The sequence below is a fragment of the Scomber japonicus genome, chromosome 1 (genome assembly GCF_027409825.1).
Source record: "Scomber japonicus isolate fScoJap1 chromosome 1, fScoJap1.pri, whole genome shotgun sequence".
NCBI classification, from domain to species: Eukaryota; Metazoa; Chordata; class Actinopteri; order Scombriformes; family Scombridae; genus Scomber; species Scomber japonicus.
In genome coordinates, this window is record NC_070578.1 from 30,186,445 (window position 1) to 30,205,092 (window position 18,648).

Sequence of the window (18,648 nt, forward strand, 5' to 3'; positions counted from 1 at the left end):
ATATTGTTTTTTGTATCATAAAAGGAAGAAATGCATTTATACCATGCCATGTGGTTTTGTATCTCTGTTTTATTTATTAGTCAAGTAAAATAACATGAAAACAAGGCTGCACATGTATTAGTTCACTGTTTAACTGAATATATATTTGGTAACATGTTCATTTAACTATAAGGTTCAAGAAGTCTTGTTAAAGATCCTGCATGTCTGATATTTCACTATCATCCTCATCAGAACACAGACTGGAACAAGTATGACGATCGGCTGATGAAGGCAGTGGAACGCGGCGAGGTGGACAAGGTGGCCGCTGTTCTTGGCAAGAAAGGCATCATCCCCACCAAGCTCGACGTGGAGGGACGTTCTGCGTGAGTAAACACACATACATATATACACACACACACACACACACACACACACACACACACACACACACACACACACACGCACACGCATCCTTGACCAGTATGCACAGACTTTACTCAATGTTTTCTACTCTAAACATGCTGAGCATCTCAAATTCCAAACATTGTAGTAGCCTCCCCAGCACAGATTCCTGACCCTCCTACCCAGATAAAGCTTCTGTAGATAGGAATTCCTTTACAATTGAGTCATTTACTCAGAAATAGTTTTGCCTCTTACCTCTCTTTGTGACATGGAAGCCAGGTCTCCCTGCCTGACCCTTCAAAAACAACACTCCAAAAATTGTGCTGTCTATGAAGACTGTTGCACATTTCAACCTTAAACCTTCATCCAGCTGACCTGCATGAAACAGCATCATAGTTAGATATTATTGTTTCCATTTTTATATCCAGAAATTTCCCGTTTAATGTCCATGTGCCTCTGGAGGTCATTGTGGGAGTCGGTATAAAGAATTTTTGCGGCCACTCGAGGCTTGACCACACTGGTTAGGGGCTGTTTGTTCAGTCCCCACAGGAAATGACTCCCTGCAAATTCAGATCAGCGGTCCTTGCAACATAGAGTAATACATTAAGGCCCAGCTGCAGGCTATTATCAGGATCAGTTGACATCTTGAAGGACCATGTTTTATATGGTAGGATTTTTCAGTGGGAATCTCTGTTTTTAGGAGGTTTTGTGCAAAGAGCTGGGCTAACCCCCTTCACTAGGTATCTTCAGAAAAAGGTGAACAGAAGAATAAGGTGGGTAGGTCAACCTTGCTGAAAAATCTACTGGAAATGTGAGCTAGGAATACAAGTGCACAGATATTTCAGTTATCTCATACAACATGTTTTGGTCCTAATAATGATTGTAATAGCTGTATCATTTGAAAACAACTAAACGAGCTGTCAAAAAAAAAAGCTGTTACTTTGTATTCTTCCCTAAATTTAACCAGATTCCAACACCAGCATTTTGGGAAGCCAGGCGCCCTCAGTTTAATCCCAGATATATGAAGAAGTCGCTGGTCTCTGGCCTGTGCTTCAGGTTTATTTTGACAAAGGCTTAGTTGGGCATAAGCATATGGTTATGGAGCACCGGATCCCAGAAGCAAAAGTGCTGAGTATTTTCAGCAGTGTGTGAAATCCTCTTGTGGCACCATTGCACAGACCAGTGATTGTAGACACGCGTGCATGTACTTAAACACAATTATACACACAACTTGATAAATGCCTGGTCTCATAATAAGGTGCTAGAATTCATCAGAACTAAATACAGTACCCCCCGGCTTTCAGCTCTGAAACGACAGGCCCAAGTTTGCTATAGTGAAACGCAGTCATGCTCATCATTTACTGCAAACATGACCATAAAATCAACACATCACACTTTCTCAGGTCATGGTTTTACCAAGTCTGCCCAAAACAAAAAAGTGAACCACAATTGCAACTCAGCAAGTCTGCATATAGTTCAGTGGGCCACACACAGACCAACACGTGTCAGTTTGGCATCCTGGCCGCTGCTGCAGCAAGCAGAGGAATGTCGAATGGCGGTCCCTTGTTATCAAAGACCTCTGTGGGGAAACTAATTACAAACTGTTACCCCCGATATATAATTTGGTGTGCCCTGGATTAGCCCCACTGTGTCTAGCTAATGAATTTAGCTCTAACTGTTTTGTGGAGGCTTCCAGCTGAGTAAACAGTTTACATCTCTGCTGTGGCATTAGCTGGATCCAAGTGAGGTGAGTGCACCCATCATACCTGCGCACTCTGTGCAGTTGTGATTGCTAGCTGTCGAGGGCTTTGCAGCAGAAGAAATCCACCACTCGAGGCAGGCGCTCGTTTAGACCTCCGTCATGAAAGTGGCACTGACTAAAGATACTGCTGCATGCCTATTGTTTGTTAGGATTAGCAGTGATGAATTTTTGCTCAAGCATCTTTTAAGAATAAAAATAGCATAAGTATGAGTTTCACTGTTGTGTGACTTTGGTATACTGACAGATTGAGGACATGCTGAGAATATACTTTTTATGGTTTCTAATTTAAAGGACGAGTCTGTTTTTAATTATGTTCACTCCATTTACAACACTTAACGAATACTTTCTTTATTAGCTATTTAATAGACCACGTGAGTTTCTCAAAGGTGTGTTTGGGAAACCACGAGGCAGCTGGTCCATGCTATTCATTTTATTGTAGAACAAAAAAGTGAATGACAATGAAAGACAGAATCTTGTTTGAGAAATGGTCTATATCCCAGTCAACATCAAAAAAGTAGTATTGCTTCTGTTGGTAGTATTTTATGTGTACGTGAAAAGCCCTGAGACATAGTGCTTTCTTTTGCCAATCTTTTGTCAAAAAACCTTTCATTGTGAGGCAGGTGGAGAGGTTTTTGAGATCACACAAGAGTCCATCTTTTCAGGCTTCAGGTTATGTGCTTGTGTCTGAATCACCAGTGTTTCAAACCAATCAGCATCCTGTTAGGATTCTAGCATGATCTTGTGATCTTGCAAATCCAGCTGCCTCACAAGGTAAGATAGTGATATACAGATGGTTGATCCAATTTTTGTTTAAAAGCCTGGCCTTTCTTTCAGTTTAGTAACAAACCATCTGAGACGTCAGGTTAAAAAAAAAACTTAGAAGACAAAACATTATCAGACAGGTACTTCATTAAAAGGTTCATGAGAGGGAGTATGCTTTCTTTTAAGCTGCATTAATTGTTCTTTTAGCCACTAGTGGGCAAATAACTTCAATATACTGTAGACTGACAGACCCATACATTCCTGTTTCTGGCCACCTGATGAATGTAAGTTCTCATTTCACTCTCCTGTTAGCTCAACTTTGGTGGCAACCAACTCCTGAGAAAGATATCTATGCCTTTAGTTAGCTAGATGTTCAGCTGTCTTCACCAGATAGTTGCCCTCAGCCTGTGTGCTGTTTAGTGCTGGTGTAGCATGTAGAGGATTTATCAGCACCCTTATGAGAGCAGTCAGACAGAATCACAAATGAAGGTGAGGCTATAAAACTTAAACATTGATCTAAAATTAATTAGATTAATTAATTAATTTCATGTGGCTGACCCCTCTCACATCACACATATTCATTTGATCAAGTGTAAAGTTAGTCTTGTAGTTTCGTACTTGTAATACACAAACTACAATATCAGTCAAAAATCAGAAAATGTCAACAGAAACTGGCTGTGTACTTCCAGGCTGAGATGGAGCTCAGTTTGTATGTAAATGTCAGGAGATGAACTCTACAGTGTGCGCTGCAGTCAGAGGTTCAGAGCAATTTAAATTTTTATCAGTGTTAGAACAAACAAGTATTTGAAGCCTCTGCAGCCACTGTGCTTTGACTGTTGTGCCTTTAGAGACACACATTGTCATATATGGTTCAGCTACCAGTATATATACTCTCTGGTTCACTCTTCCCTGTCTACTGTCTAAAAATAGCAACCATATCCTATAGACTGTCAACCTGAAAACCTCCCAAGGAGCAGGTGCTCTCTTAAAGCCAGACCATTAGTCTTTCAAAATGTATCTCTATCCATTTAATAGAGGTCTGCAGCTGGGTAACAGTATGCACCTCCACTGTGTAAATGATTTGTATTTGGTCAATGTCAGACATTTGCTGTTTTGTCCATTTGACCGTGCTGACCACTGTTAGTACCATTTTATCCAATCCAATTTGAAGGTTTGGGTAAAAAACAAATCTATTTGTTTCCACAGTGGTGATTAAATGACTTTTAGTGTAAAAGACCTTGGCAGCTGTTGGTTCTTTGTGATATGAATACAGAATGACTATTCATGTGAGAGTGAGCCCTGATCCACTACCACTATCCACCACTATCCACTACTATCTTTTCAGCTATGTATCTTTGACTTTGTTTACAAGCATTTACCTCTGCCGTGGCTCATGAACAGTTGTACTTGACAAGTCACATTATTCAAACCCCCCCCATCTCGGTTAGATCTTTTCTGCTTCCTGTCTGCCGTTTGCCCCAAGAGGTCAAGACCCTCCACTGCTCCCCCGAGGACCAGCATCTCCTGGCCATCAACACGGCTTTTAATACCCGCGCCAGTGTTGAGGTGGCAGCCTAGCTGTCTCCTTGGCAGATACCTCAGGGTTAGTGTATAAACGGGTTCATGTGACTTGATGGGTGACAGACTGAGATTGGTTTACACACAAGTGCTTTGCAGATCTTCATGGCTAGTGGCGGCAGTGCAGCAGTTGGTTAAATCAGAGACGGCGAGCAAGAATGTTTCCAGCCAAAAGTGACAATTAAAGACATGTTGGCATGTATGTGCAGTAGGAAACAGCTTAATTGAGTAAGCATTTAATTAACAAAGTTACTGATTTTCTGACAATTAAACATGAAATTGACAAAACAATCGCACCTCAAGGGCCATTTAGTAGCTGTTCAAAGTTTCAATGATATCGGCAGAGTGAGCACTGAGTTTCTCAAACTTTTTTGTGTTAAAGGCAAACATACAAACCTGTTAACCACATGTGAACAAACTAGTGTAACTGCTAAATATTGTCATTATGTAATAGTAAGACTATTTAGAACTTGAACGCTGATCAGTAACACTATAGTACTTCTATATATTCCTATATATTCCCTCAGCCTGTATAAAATTAGACAACAAAGATTAGGCAAGATGGAAAGCATAACAGCGAAGTGCAGCCCTTTTTACAAGTAATGTGCCTTTTTTTAAATCATTTGATAGCCTGAATGCACTTTTAATGGCGTCCTCACATACAAAAATGAAGCTGATACAAAAACACGGTGCTCATGTATCCCTCTGGTTGCCTTGGAGTTGTTACACACCCCGAGGTTTCTTGTTCTTTGCCTCCAGAATGCTGATGTAGCTGATTCAGAGCGTCCATTTGCAGTCCCTGTCTTTTCCTTAGGTTTCACCACCCTACACCCCTCTCCGTACACCCTGTCCCTTTTTCACTTGCCCTTTTCTACTCCTTACCATCTCCTGTCCTGACGTTCAGTCCGAGCTCACATTTTCTCCATCTCTCTTCTCGTCTTCCAGGTTTCATTTGGCTGCAACGCGAGGACACCTGGAATGTCTCAATCTCATCCTGGGACACAATGTTGACATCACTGCAACTGATGCCACTGGTGAGTTCAGAAGGGTGGGGCAGCAAACTGGTGTATTTACATAGTGAGAGTATGTAAATACCCCCCCCCCCCCCGTATGTGTTTCACCCATTTTATATCAATGAGACCATCCCTAACCTCCCAGTATAGCATAATTCAATAATCAACATCCTCAGTGGCTGAATGAACACCTATCTGACACAGTTTCAACAATAAGAGAACATTATAACCTTCATAAATTAGCTGAATGTACATTTACAAACTGACAATAGAGTATAAGTTAAATTATATTTATATATATAATATTATATAACACTTGAGCAGCCAGAGAAGCTGTTTCTTTGTCAGTCCACTATATAGACATTGACCCCCTCCAAAGTCTTTCTGCTTGTGTGTTGTATTGCCATGAATAAAAGAAACCCACACTGTGCATGTTGGTCTCTCATACTGGACCCAAGGTGTGACATCATTTATATATAGGTTGTTGTTCCTACAGTATGTCTGATTATACATTCATGCAGGTTAAGTGCCAGAGCACATTGTCTATTTGGTGGTAATGAGATAAGGATGTGTTGGAGAGAAAATGGATCTTATTAGTGGGGTACTTCTATTCATCTACTACACAGAGTGCTGCTCGCTAGCAAATGTGCTAATTTTCTACATTATGACAGTATAATGTGGACTTACATTAGGCTGAATAATGACCCATCCCTATTTTCAGAAACAATTTGGACAAAAGGTTCAGTCAGCAAGTGCCAAGATAGAAGCAGCAAATTACAGTTACTTAGTAGCTTCCGGCTGTATTTTTTTTTTTTTTTTTAATACTTTAACCTGAATCAGGTTTTCATGAAAGTTTTACATTTTGCCATATTCATATTATGAACACTGTAGGTTTTCCATATAAATTAAACAACCTCAGGTATGTTGAGACAGTTAATAGTGGTCACTGCTGCCTCCATTGTCCCCCCTGATGAATCACAATGGCAGCTATGACACCAAGGTCAGTAGCAGTGGCAAGAGAGCAGGCGTCTGGCACTCTCAAGAATGCTCATTATTATTTTCAATTACAAGCAGTGACCCAGTGAAGATAAGTGTTCTTCAGAGTTTGATTATCCAGTCTGGGCCGATAAAGAACCTTTATCATATTATTTAGCAAAACTTGCTTAATTAATTGTATCATACTGACAATCATGGTTTCTATTGTAAGCCACAACCTGCTCTGTTCGGCTTAATGAGGAGGTCAGAGTATGTAGATGGCAGCTGCTTGTAGGGCATAATACTAACTGAGCAGCACATTCAAAACATACAAGACATCCACATCGGTAGGTAGCAGAGATTAAGTGGTCACTGCTCGTTATCCAAAACCAGACACGAAGAAAAGAGTAGCTTAAGAAATCAGTTCTTAATCCTACAAGTTACCAAAGTGGGATAATTGCATACTTATTCCCTTTTTAAATGTGATATGTACTCAAATATTCACATGTTCCAGTATGGTGGAGCACCCAGTTAGTACAATCAGATGATGTGAACATATGATAAGCTGATGAGAGATAAATGCATGATGTGGGACTAATGAATCCTACTGGCTGGTTGGGTCACTTATTCTGATTTAGCTCTAAATGAAAAACCACATGATGTAAAACTATAATAGTTGTTTAATACTCTTTAGTAACAGAACTGACCATCTCTGGCTTGACAAACCTGCTTAATCTGCTGAAGCAGACTTGTAGTGATGCACTGATTTGTCTCATAGATGGTAATTTGATGTCTTGCGATGGCAGAGGTGGAGTTAAGTTTAAGGATTTTAGCATCAGCTGGTCAACAGAATATAAAAATATTGTTTGTATAGCAGCTGTTGGGATCAAGTGATACAGCTGGAGTCATACGTACAATAAGATGATATTTGTACTGTTCTTTATGGTGTTTGTAGAAATATACATTGCATACCCTAGATTGTTAATTTACGTCATTATCTGATTGTTGTATTTATCATTTTCAGGTAAAAACGCTCTTCATCTGGCTTCAAGAAATGGACATTCTCTGTGTGTGCAGAAACTCTTGCAGGTAAAGTGCTTGTTATTTCTATTTTACTCTCTTTTTTTTCAGTTTTTCATGTTTGTGTGTTTTGCATTTGCACTCTGTATTGTACGTGTGATCCTCAGAGCAGTTTCCCTTTCAGCTCCTTTAAATAATTATTACCAAACGTCTCTGGCAGCTTAGCCCACTCTGTCTGGTCAACAGTAGGCCCTGTTGAGTCACTGTGCCCCACCGAAGGATTTATGTGTTTACAATGAGAGGGCGATCTCTCCAATATTGTGCCCTCATAGCGCCGTAGTCCCCCCCCCCCCCCCCGCCTCCATCTCTCGTATGGCAGTGATCTAACGGAGGTTGTGGCTGTTGGCAGGGGCTTGTCAGTGGTGTTGACAAGCCTACCCTTCTGCAGACCTGCCGTCCATTGTTGGTGCCGTCATCACACCAGACATAGCAGCTGGATGCCAACACTCTCACCCCCCCCCCAACCCTCCCCCCACAACCGCCCCCGCAATCTCCCTTCGTCAGCCGAAACCCGTGAGGTATAGGATTTCCCCCTCGATACTCTACCGTCAGCCCCCTTTGCCGCCCACCCCCCCCACCCATTCGCTTTGTCATTTGAGCATGCTGCTAATTTTTGGCCCTTGTTGCTAGAGAGAGTTGGGTTTTTATAGTGGGGGGCCAGAGCTGGTTGGCAAGCTTACCCAGCAACATCAGGGCCCTGTTAGCATTGAGTCCTCAAGGCTTTCATAGCATGCCCTCATCACCACAGTGGTACGGTCACTGGTGTCCGACCAGCTGACTGACTGCGTAGAGATGTCACAGGAACCACTTAGCCTAATATGACCTGCCCACTGTTGCCTCTGAGGTTCCACTGCCAACCACTGGCAATAAATTGTTTTGACACATTTTGTTTTGCAACTAAAAAATACATATTTTTATTTGGGATGGGATACCTGAGGATGCCACCCCCTTCTTAATTACCTACAATAGCACATCATGTAATAGCATTATCTGGTTTTATTGTACTAGCTCACATGATGGTATTTTGTTTATGCTTTTACAAGATTATTTTCTTAATTAAAACCATTGTTTATAAAAGCATTTAGATCTTTTCTGCATTTCTTGACACATTACCGCCACCTGTGGATCATTGAAATAGTATGAAGCCATTGGGGAGAAGCATATATCAAAAAACAAACAAACTCAACACCTTCTCATAAAAAAATAAAAAAAAATGCTCCGTAGCATTTCTAGAGGACAAAAACTCCACAGGGAACTCCTGTCTGCAATAAAGGCCGAAAATCCCCCAAAATATTTTAAAAAATGACATTTACTGGGATGCATTATAAAGTCTCAGTTCTCTGAGAGACCTTTCAGCACTAGTAAAACAAACTTACTTCATTCTTCATGTGCCAACATTTGTTTTATTCTCCACAGCACAACTGTCCAGTTGGAAATGTGGACCTACAGGGAAGAACAGCTCTACATGATGCTGGTGAGGCTTTTTTCTCTCTGCACGCTACACTACAAATTACTCTACTCTACTCTAGTCTAATCTAGTCTAGCAGAATACTGATGGTACTCATTTTAAAATGCTATTGTTGCATAATATTTTTTTATTGACATTTCACAGAGCAATCAGATGTTCTCATGAATTTGACCACATTAACAAATAAGTAGTTCCAGCATAGAAAGAAGCAAGTGCTCTTTTAAGTTCTCTTGAGTTTAAACACACAATACACACTGAAATAATATTTGTTTAGATTTTTAGCTAACTGACGCAACCGGATGCATACCTGTGCAGCTGAGAAGATGTTTGTGTTTTTCAGCCCTAAATGAGACAAACTGATTACATTTTGTACTCCATTTTTTCTTCTCCACAGTCATGGCTGGCTGCTCCTCCAGCGTGAAACTTCTCTGTGACAGCGGAGCGTCTGTGAACACCAGTGATTTTGTGAGAATCGATTTTTCACTTCATTTCACACATTGTGTTGTAATGGTGTCTTCAGATGCATTTTTCTTATGTTTCATGTATTAAGTTATCGTTCTAAAGAAGCAAATCAATCAGCCTGCTTTTTCAAGGCTTTTAACTTGACAGTGCATGTAAGGTCAGTTAGAGCAACACAAAAAGGTATTCAATGAAGTTTAACAGTGTACACTTGAACAAGCATTCTGTGTTATCTTCAAGGTGAGAGACAAATAGATTGTTTGCACTGTGTAGGTCTGTATTATGATTGTTTAACTGTGTGTGATCATGTGGTTGGATGCACACGTGTGAATTTATGTGCATGTCTGCGGCTATTCTACAGGATGGCAGGACACCTCTGGTGCTGGCAACCCAAATGTGTCACCCACGCATCTGTCAGCTGCTGCTGGAGCGAGGGGCTGATATCACCATCCGAGACAAACAGAACAAGTAAGAGTCAACACCCCTCATGGTGTTTTTTGGGGTTGAAAGTACCTTTTTTGGTCTGAGTTCCAGCTTTTGATGCCATCTGTTAATTACTTCAACCAGCCATGCCATTTGTTCTACCTATCAAAGTTTATTCGAGACACTTCTGAAAGCTGTTTGCCTCATTGTCTTTGATAAAGTGCCTAGAATATACAAACGAAAATCTCTGTTATGCAGGTGATAAATATCAGTAAAAGTAGAAAATGAAACAGAATATTATTTTTTTTAAGGGAGACATAAAAAATGACAACAGAAAAAGATGCCAGTGCCAAAATTCATATTTCTATATGTTGGGAATATCTTAAAATGTCTCTTCTCAGTTTAATAAAACATTTAATTTTATAACAGTGTTTTAATAAATGTTTAACAATAGTCATTTATTATGGTTATTCAGCAGCATTTAAAACAAAACAATCTTTTAAAATGTAATAAAACATCTGGATGTAGTGAAAAACAGGACAAATTGTCCGATTGGCCACATGTTTTGATTTGAGAATCTCATTCAAGTCAGTCAACAACTGTGGTCCCAGTCTGCAGTCAAACTGCATGATAACTGTTTTGTATAAATCTTCTTCTGTCTGGGATCAGCTGCCCCTGAATATTAAACTGATTAAAAACAGACTATTCTTCAAGAAGCTGCTAAAAGAAAGACTTATGATCTCAACATACCGTAAGTCTTTGTCTGTGTTTTTGGCACAGAGTTTTCTGTTTAGACTTTTCTTTGGTTGTAACAAATTGTTTTTGCTTCCTGATTATTGAAAACACTTTAAACACTTTTTCTCTTGAATTGAATAATGTTGATTTTTGTGTGTTGTGTCTGTAGTGGACCACAGTAGGAGAAACCATTGTGGAAGCTAATGGGGATCCAAATAAATGAATAGATAAATTAAATGCTTAATTTTTTCTTTTTCTCAGGACGGCGCTCATTCTGGGCTGCGAGTACGGCTGTAAGGATGCAGTGGAGGTGTTGTTAAGGAACGGCGTTGACGTGAAGGCAGTTGACGGCTTGGGTCACGACGCATTTCACTACGCCCGTCTCAGCAAGAACCAGGAGCTTGTTGCCATCGTCAAAAGCTACCTCGACAAGGCCAGCAGAGGTGAGATGACGATACACTACCAGAGACAGAAGTTTTAAAATTCACTTAAATCTGCAAATCTTAAACTCAACTTAAAAATAGATGCCTACAGTTGTTGCTACATTGGTTTAAAGATGAGCATGTATGTGATATTTTTCAATGTAAACTGCCTTTTAGATGGTGAGACAAGACAATATTGGTTACTTAAAGCATCAATTCACTGACTCATGGGAAATTGTGTGGCATCGTTTAGCTAAACTTTCGAAAACTAATTGACGGTTTGACATAAATAACTTAAACATATGTTTGAGTTGTTTTAGATTTCAATCCTGATGTTTTGTATCCTAAAGTCAGTCAGTTAAGTCTTGCTCAATACATCCTAAGTGTGCATTCCTTTCCCTGAAAACATTTTTTAAGATGCACTGTTTTCCTCAAACATAATGTACCTGCATTCAACGAAATCTAGGAAACGCACGGGCGGAAAGATGAAATCTGAACTCGTTGTTTCCTTGTTTTGTTACAGATAAAGAGGCTGCGAAGATTGAACAGTGGAAGCGACAGGTAATCATGCAGCATTCAGTTCTCCGATGTAAAGAAACTCCATTTGTACATATAGCATGATGACAATAGCTATATTGTCACATTTGCGTAGCCATTTTGCTTCACTCCCTTTGTTTAAATGTGAAAAAAAGAAATGTTCTGTATCCCAAAGCAATTATTGACAATAGGTCACACTTCCTGTCAGCAGCCTTCATTTGTTAAATAATTTTCTCATGCAGCCTGTGTTGTGAGAATCACATCACACGAGTCTGTGTTTTCCTCCAGTTGTTTCACCTTTCAAATCATTTCCATGTTGTCATTTAATACAGCTTCTTCATTTTTCTTTAGTTGCTGCTCAGTTGTACATGACTGCCATCTAGTGAATGTTAGGTTATGTTTTCAAAGCTGGCTCTAAAAAAAGATCCTTTCTCATCCTCAGCATTCAGTGGAGAGGTCAGAGGCAGAGGTTACCAGAAGGGATCAGATCATACATGTAAGTAGAACTTCTTTACACCAACAGCAAAAGAAAATTCACTTGAGTTCAAAAGAGTTTTCTTGAATTATCTGCATCCAAAGTCAAAAGTGATCATTAAGACTCTAAAGCTGTGATCAATTATAATTTCATCTTTCAGCAAAAAGGATTTTGATTGGTTTAAGTTTGAAAGAGTTGTGGTTTCATGTATGTTTTAGGACCTGGAGAGGCAGAATGAGACCCTGCAGGAAAGTCTGAGGAACTACCACCAGGATCAGAGGGCCCTGTTAGAACAGGTCAACATGCTACAGGAGCAGCTCACACAGGTAACAATAGACTTATACAGCCAGTGCATATGGTGTACTGTGGCTGAAAGGGTAGAAAGTAAGCCAGTATAATAATAATATTATTTATGTTAATAATAATAATAAAAATAATGACAACTTTGTGTGTAATCTCTTTTTTATCTGCAGGAAAAGATGACTGTTGAAGACACTAAAAAAGAGGTATTGAAACAAAAACGATCACCTGGACATACCTCACTCACATTTTGTCTTAAATTTGTTGGCAAGAATCAAATTTAAAGGAGAAAAAGTTGATTCATGAAACCTGTACAGATAGTATTGTTGATAGCTTTGATAAAAGGTTGATCAATAATGGCAGTTCTCTGCAAGATTGCTTGCATATTGTTCTGCTCAGAGGATCATTTTGCCACAACTTTCTGAAGCTTGAAGCACCTGCATTAACACCAAAAACTCTCAAAGATATAAAGACGATTGTTAAGTACAATATAAAAATAATAAGTATCAGTCCAATTTATTAAAAAAAAACAAAAAAAAACTTTTGGATGCATGATGATGAATAGTTATTCGTTGTAAACTAGACTGTTGACCCTTCCTGTAATTTGACATTATTCAATCATTTATATATTAATTTGAAAATGTCTGGATAGGCGGTTGCTCCTCCTCGACTCACTCATGCTTCTGTTTTTTTTACTAAATCAGAAGGAGCAGTTGAAGGTGTTACTCAGTGCCAAAGAAAGAGAGGACGGTGCACGAGGCCTGGAGACTGTCAAGGTCCAGCTCAGAAGCACTTTGGTTAGTTATTTATAGATATCTTATCGCTTATTAGAGGCTTTAATACTCTGATGTTGTATTCAATCATACATATCTTCAGTATTAATTGCTTTCCGGACTTATTTGCCTTTTTGTCCTAAAAAAACTCAACCAAAAGTCAGTAGAAAGAAAAATAAGTCCCCTTATAGGAAACAGTTGAATAAATGAAGGTAAAATGTAGTATTTCATATAGTGTTACAGCCAAAATGTACCAGGCACAAACATCTGCTGCAGCAAAGTGTGTCATTATAATCAACTGAAATTGCTACACTGATCACAGAAAGATGAAGTCTGTATATCAGGTTAAAAAAACCCACTCCACCCTGCCTACCTGATGCATGGTGGTGCCTGGTGTATTTTGGCCATCGGTATCACGATCATTTACATGATTGATATGTAATGTGCTTCTCTGTTTCTACAGGGGGACTACTCTGGGCAGTCTGTCATCAAAGGTTAGCTTTCTTTAATTTCTTCAAATATTAAGAATATTTACTGTAGAAAACATTCATTTGACTTTCACCTGCAGAGAGTGCAATGATTTTAATTGTGTTTGCACTCTTCTTTTTTTTTTTTTTTTTTTTAAGGTAAAGAAAACATGTTGGTCCATCAAGCTCACAGCCTGGATTCTGATCAGGTATGCTTTTATTTGTGAAGCAGTTTTATTATTTGCAGACATCGTGAATACAGTGTTTAAAGTGTTAGTAGTTTGCATGACTGACATTACAAATAAATCTGCTAATATTCAGATGCAAATGGTTTTCTCTTCGCTCTCAGCAAAAGAGAATAAAAATGTTCCACCGACAAGCTATTTTCCAATAACGTGTCTGGTTTTCCATACAAATGACGAAAGAATAATAATTTTGTCTCATTTGGTGCGTATTTGTTTCACTGATACAAATACACACGATGTTGATTCAGTGTTTTTTATCATGAATATCTGCAGATGCTCAAGAACCCTGCTCTGACGCGTTCACTGTCCAGACCGTTAGAGAAGAATCAGGCCGCTGCAGGTTGGGACGTCACTGGTGAGCTTGATGCACTCCGACGTGAACTTGAGGCTGTCAAGAGAAGGCAACAAGCAGCGGAGGAAGAGACAGCTCGGCTTCAGTCCGCCCTGAACCGTAAAAACCGTGAGTGTCAAGAACTGGCTCAGAGCAAAGACACCATCCAGAAACAGGCTGATCAGCAGGTTCAAGAACTAGAGGACGCCTTGGGGGACGTCCAGAAGAGGATGCTTGATTCTGAATGCAAGGTGAAGCAGCTGCAAGCCCATGTGGTCGCAGTTAAGGAGCACTTAGGAGGGCAGGCAACAGAAGAGCTGCGTGCCCAGCTCCAGGATGTCAAGGCTAAGTATGAAGGTGCCTCAGCCGAGGTGGGTCGGGTTCGTAATCGTCTCAAACAGAGTGAGAAGGCCTTGGAGGAGTACAAGAGCAGCGAGAACCAACTAGCAGCTGAGGCTGAAAGGTTGAGCGAAGAGGTGGGAGCTCTCAATGCAGAGAGAGATGAACTGGCAGAAACCCTCGTGGAAATGGAAGCCCAGTTGAAGGAGGTTCAGACTAAACATGGCAACACGGTACCAGCTGAAAAGTTTGACAACATGAAAAACCTGCTGACCAATGCAGTTGATGAGAAGGAACGGCAGATTGCTGAGCTGAGAGAGGACTATGATCGTGTACTAGAGGAGGTGGCGGATCTCCATCGAAGGCTAGATAGTCCATCATCCCAGGGAGGAGCAGGGGCAATGTCTTCTGAGGAGCAACAAAGGATACAGGCAGCTCTCGAGGAGCAGAATGCTTCACTGAAAAGGAAACTGGTCGATGTGACTGCAAAAAGCCAGTCACTAATTCAAGAGGTTGAGGAGAGCGAGGAAGAAAGAGATTTACTACGAGAGCAGCTGGATGAGCTCAACAGCAGGGTTGAGGTTGACTTCGTACCCATAAAGATCCACGATGAAGCTCGGATGAACATGGTGAATGCTTTGGAGGAACTGGAGGACAAGCTGGTGGAAGCCAGTGAACGTTACGGAAAGGCAGAGGCACAAGTCCAACAGCTTCAAACCGAGAGGGCCACTCTGCAGGAGAATATCAACGGCCTCCAAGGTGTGAGTGAGAGACACCAGAGTGAAATGGACGCTCTGAGTTCTCAGAATGCCGACTTGATTGAGAAACTTGAACTTATGCAGAAGAGATGTGAAGATAGAGATAACGAGTGTGTACAACTGACAGCACAGAGCCAGACTCTGAAACAGAGCCTGGAGGGAGAGTATGTATCCGTACAGCAGCATGAACAAATGAAGATGGAGTTAAGTTCCATTATAGAGAGTGTTAAAGCTGAGAAGTTAAAGTTGGAGACCAAGGAAAAAGAAAGTGGAGAAGAATTGAAGAATGTGAAAGAAGGAAACGACAAGTTGAAAGAAAAGCTGGAAGAGGTTCTGTTGGAGATGAAAAGAGACTATATAAGTGTAAAAGAGCACAAATCAATCACAGACAGGTTGAACACTGCTGTGGTTGAGGCAGAGAATAAAGCAAACCAAGTATCAGCGATGCATATATTGGCCCAGGAGGAAACAGGAAAGCTTACTCAAGAATTGGAGGCCCAGAAGATAGAACTCGATACCATACAGGAGGCCATTCAGTCCAAGTTTATCCCACTGACAGCGGCTGAGGAAAAGGAAAACACTTACAGTACGCAGGTGAAGGAGTTAACGGTCAAACTGCTAGAAATGGAAGAGAAATATAACAAAGAGAAATCTGCCAGAGAGTGCAACAAACAGGAGGAAGAGAAACTAAAAGTTGAGATCGAATCTGTTCAACAAAGACTAGACACTGCTCTTATTTCTAGTGAAAAGCAGAAGGAAGTTGAGGAAGAGTTCAAGGGCAAATGTGAGGAATTGACTCTGAAGTTGGTCAACCTGGAGCAGGAGCACAAAGAGTTGACCCTTCAGAAAGCTGAATTTCAAGACCAGAACACCCTCTGCAACACCCAGATCCAAAATCTCCAGGACCGTCTGAAATCGGAGTTGACTCGGATCACAACGTACGACACGGAGCTTCAAGCCCTTCGTGACGCCATGCAGCAGGCTCAGGCTGATTGCAAGAAAGCAAGAGAGTCTCAACAGGAGGAGGCCCAGAGGGTTTGTGCCTTGCAGAAAGAACTGGAGGAACGCTGCGGGGATCAGGCTTCTCTGCTGCAACAACAGGTCACGACCAAGGACGCCCTGGAGGCTGAAGTCGCCAAGCTGCGAATGGCGCTCCGCGAAGAGGAGGAGAACAACGCACAGAGGGTCGAGGATGTCTCCGCTCTCCAATCTGAGCTCCTTCAAGCCACTCAGGCTCTGGAGGAGCTTCGCTATAAGGAAGACCAAATGAACCAGCTGAATAAAGAGAAGCAGCAGCTGGAGCAGGAGGCTGCCAACCTGAGCAACAAGCTATTGAGCTTAGCAGAGGAGTGCAAAGAGGTCCATCAGGAAGCATCTCAAGCAAAAGAGGGTGAGAGCAAGGCCAAGACAGAGATGGAGGTTGTCCAGGAGAAGGGACGTGTCATTGAAAGAGAAATTAGGGAGCTGAAAGAGCGATACGACGAGTCACTCGGCACCATCTGTGATCTTCAGAGGAGGATTCAGATGTCCGCTCAGCAGACTGAAGCCAAAGACAAGAAGGTAGGGAAAATGTCACAAAAATTTGATCAAATGATGATGATGATGATGATGATGATGATGATGATTATCATTATTATTATTATTATTATTATTATTATTATTATTATGACTGTGCTCATTCGTGGTTCTTCAACTGTATTTAAATATTTTTTGGTATTGGAATAATGTGTGTAACAGATTCAGGAAAGTATATACATAATTTACATCTACATTTTAAAATTGGTATTTTTCATTGAACACATTTTTGTCTAGTTTTGTTGTGCGGTTGGTAAAAGTATAAATTGTGTGTCATTAATGATACTGTTTGTGTATGTGTGTGTGTCAGATCACAGAGTTGCTGACAGACGTTGAGCGATTGAAGCAGGCACTGAATGGTCTGTCCCAGCTGGCATACACGAGCAACGCCCCCCATAAGAGACAGACGCAGCACATCGACACTCTTCAAGCGCAGATCAAGAGCCTACAGCAGCAGCTGGCTGTGAGTGAACACACATTACACATTCAAATATGTATCACAGTAATTTATGCAAACATATGCATATTTCACTATAGACTGTTTGCTACACTGCATAGTAGAATGATTTTGCCTCTCTGCCTATTTGTTATTTTAAAAACATTATTCTTTGTTTCTTTCTCTGCCTGTTTCTCTCGTTAAGGATGCTGAGAGGCAACACAGAGAGGTGGTTTCAATTTATCGAACTCATCTTCTCAGTGCAGCACAGGTAAGTTTCTCTCATTAGTCTCTATTTGAACTGAGAGTTAAATCTGAAACGTAATTATAGAGTAAGCTCTGAGAAAGTTTGTCACATTTCTGTGAGTAGTATCAATTAATTAAAGTATCAATTAATGGTCAGAAAACCTGTGAGAGAAAGCTGTAAATAGATAAAACATCAAAAGGGCAAACATGGTACTACAAAGTATAGACTCAGGCCAAATTGTTTATGCAGTAAATACATACAAATGATAATAATAGATGTTATCTATACAGCAGTTTTCTAGGAGGAGAATTGAGGGGGGGGGGGGTGAAAAAGGATTTCACAGAAAAATCAAGATAAAGCAGTTCAGCACTATAATTTAAATAAAGTCAGGCCACTAGAAATATAGATAATCAAATAAAATACACCGTAATACAACTAAAAAAGAGGGGATTTTTAAGAAGGGATCTGCCTGAGTCTCAGATCCTGAGGCAGGGAGTCTCAGAGCATGAAGGCCAGCATGCTTAATGTATATGAAGGGTTATTTACACTATAGTTGTTAGCTGAAGCACAAAATGATAAGATCCAACATTCAGAGCCTAGACTTGAGCTTGAAAAGTTTAAAAATGGGACAGATGGATTAACTGGAGCCCGTTGTTGACTGTTTCTCTTGTAGGGCCACATGGATGAGGATGTCCAAGCCGCCTTACTACAGATCATCCGCATGAGACAGGAGTTTGTGTGTTGAAGCTCCTCCAACCAAATATGATGCCTCCTGCTGACTCAAATTCACCATTCTCACATCCTCTGCTGCAGAAAGTCCCTGCTGTGGCCCCTGTGGGTGCCCAGTGTGTGTGTGTGTGTGTGTGTGTGTGTGTGTGTGTGTGTGTGTGTGAGAGTGTATGTGTGTGTGTGTGTGTGTGTCTGTCATTCAGGCAATACTTCTCCAAATAAGCCGTTGAAGCTGAAATACATTTCTGTGTGTTAAGGCTACACTTCAGTTCCCAAATATCTAAATGTATTTGTTGTGGCTGTAGGTGAACAACTGTAGATTTCAGAGACGAATATGTTATTTGAATTTCAGTCGAAAAAAACAGGAAATCCAAATTC

General features: G+C 40.6%; 1 protein-coding gene across 1 annotated transcript in view; it reads left to right on the forward strand.

Annotated features, from left to right (window-relative positions):
- uacab (uveal autoantigen with coiled-coil domains and ankyrin repeats b) overlaps positions 1-18,397 on the forward strand; it is a 42,943-nt gene extending 24,546 nt beyond the window's left edge. Inside the window, exons 2-19 of the mRNA XM_053324570.1 lie at positions 232-362; positions 5,429-5,517; positions 7,496-7,560; positions 8,968-9,025; positions 9,414-9,484; positions 9,840-9,946; positions 10,898-11,079; positions 11,582-11,619; positions 12,038-12,091; positions 12,289-12,396; positions 12,544-12,576; positions 13,075-13,167; positions 13,607-13,637; positions 13,770-13,819; positions 14,129-16,843; positions 17,169-17,321; positions 17,500-17,565; positions 18,215-18,397. Coding sequence (XP_053180545.1) covers positions 232-362; positions 5,429-5,517; positions 7,496-7,560; positions 8,968-9,025; positions 9,414-9,484; positions 9,840-9,946; positions 10,898-11,079; positions 11,582-11,619; positions 12,038-12,091; positions 12,289-12,396; positions 12,544-12,576; positions 13,075-13,167; positions 13,607-13,637; positions 13,770-13,819; positions 14,129-16,843; positions 17,169-17,321; positions 17,500-17,565; positions 18,215-18,286 — 4,116 coding nt within the window. The 3' untranslated portion in view covers positions 18,287-18,397. The remainder of the gene's footprint in view (positions 1-231; positions 363-5,428; positions 5,518-7,495; positions 7,561-8,967; positions 9,026-9,413; positions 9,485-9,839; positions 9,947-10,897; positions 11,080-11,581; positions 11,620-12,037; positions 12,092-12,288; positions 12,397-12,543; positions 12,577-13,074; positions 13,168-13,606; positions 13,638-13,769; positions 13,820-14,128; positions 16,844-17,168; positions 17,322-17,499; positions 17,566-18,214) is intronic.
- Positions 18,398-18,648: the final 251 nt, after the last annotated feature.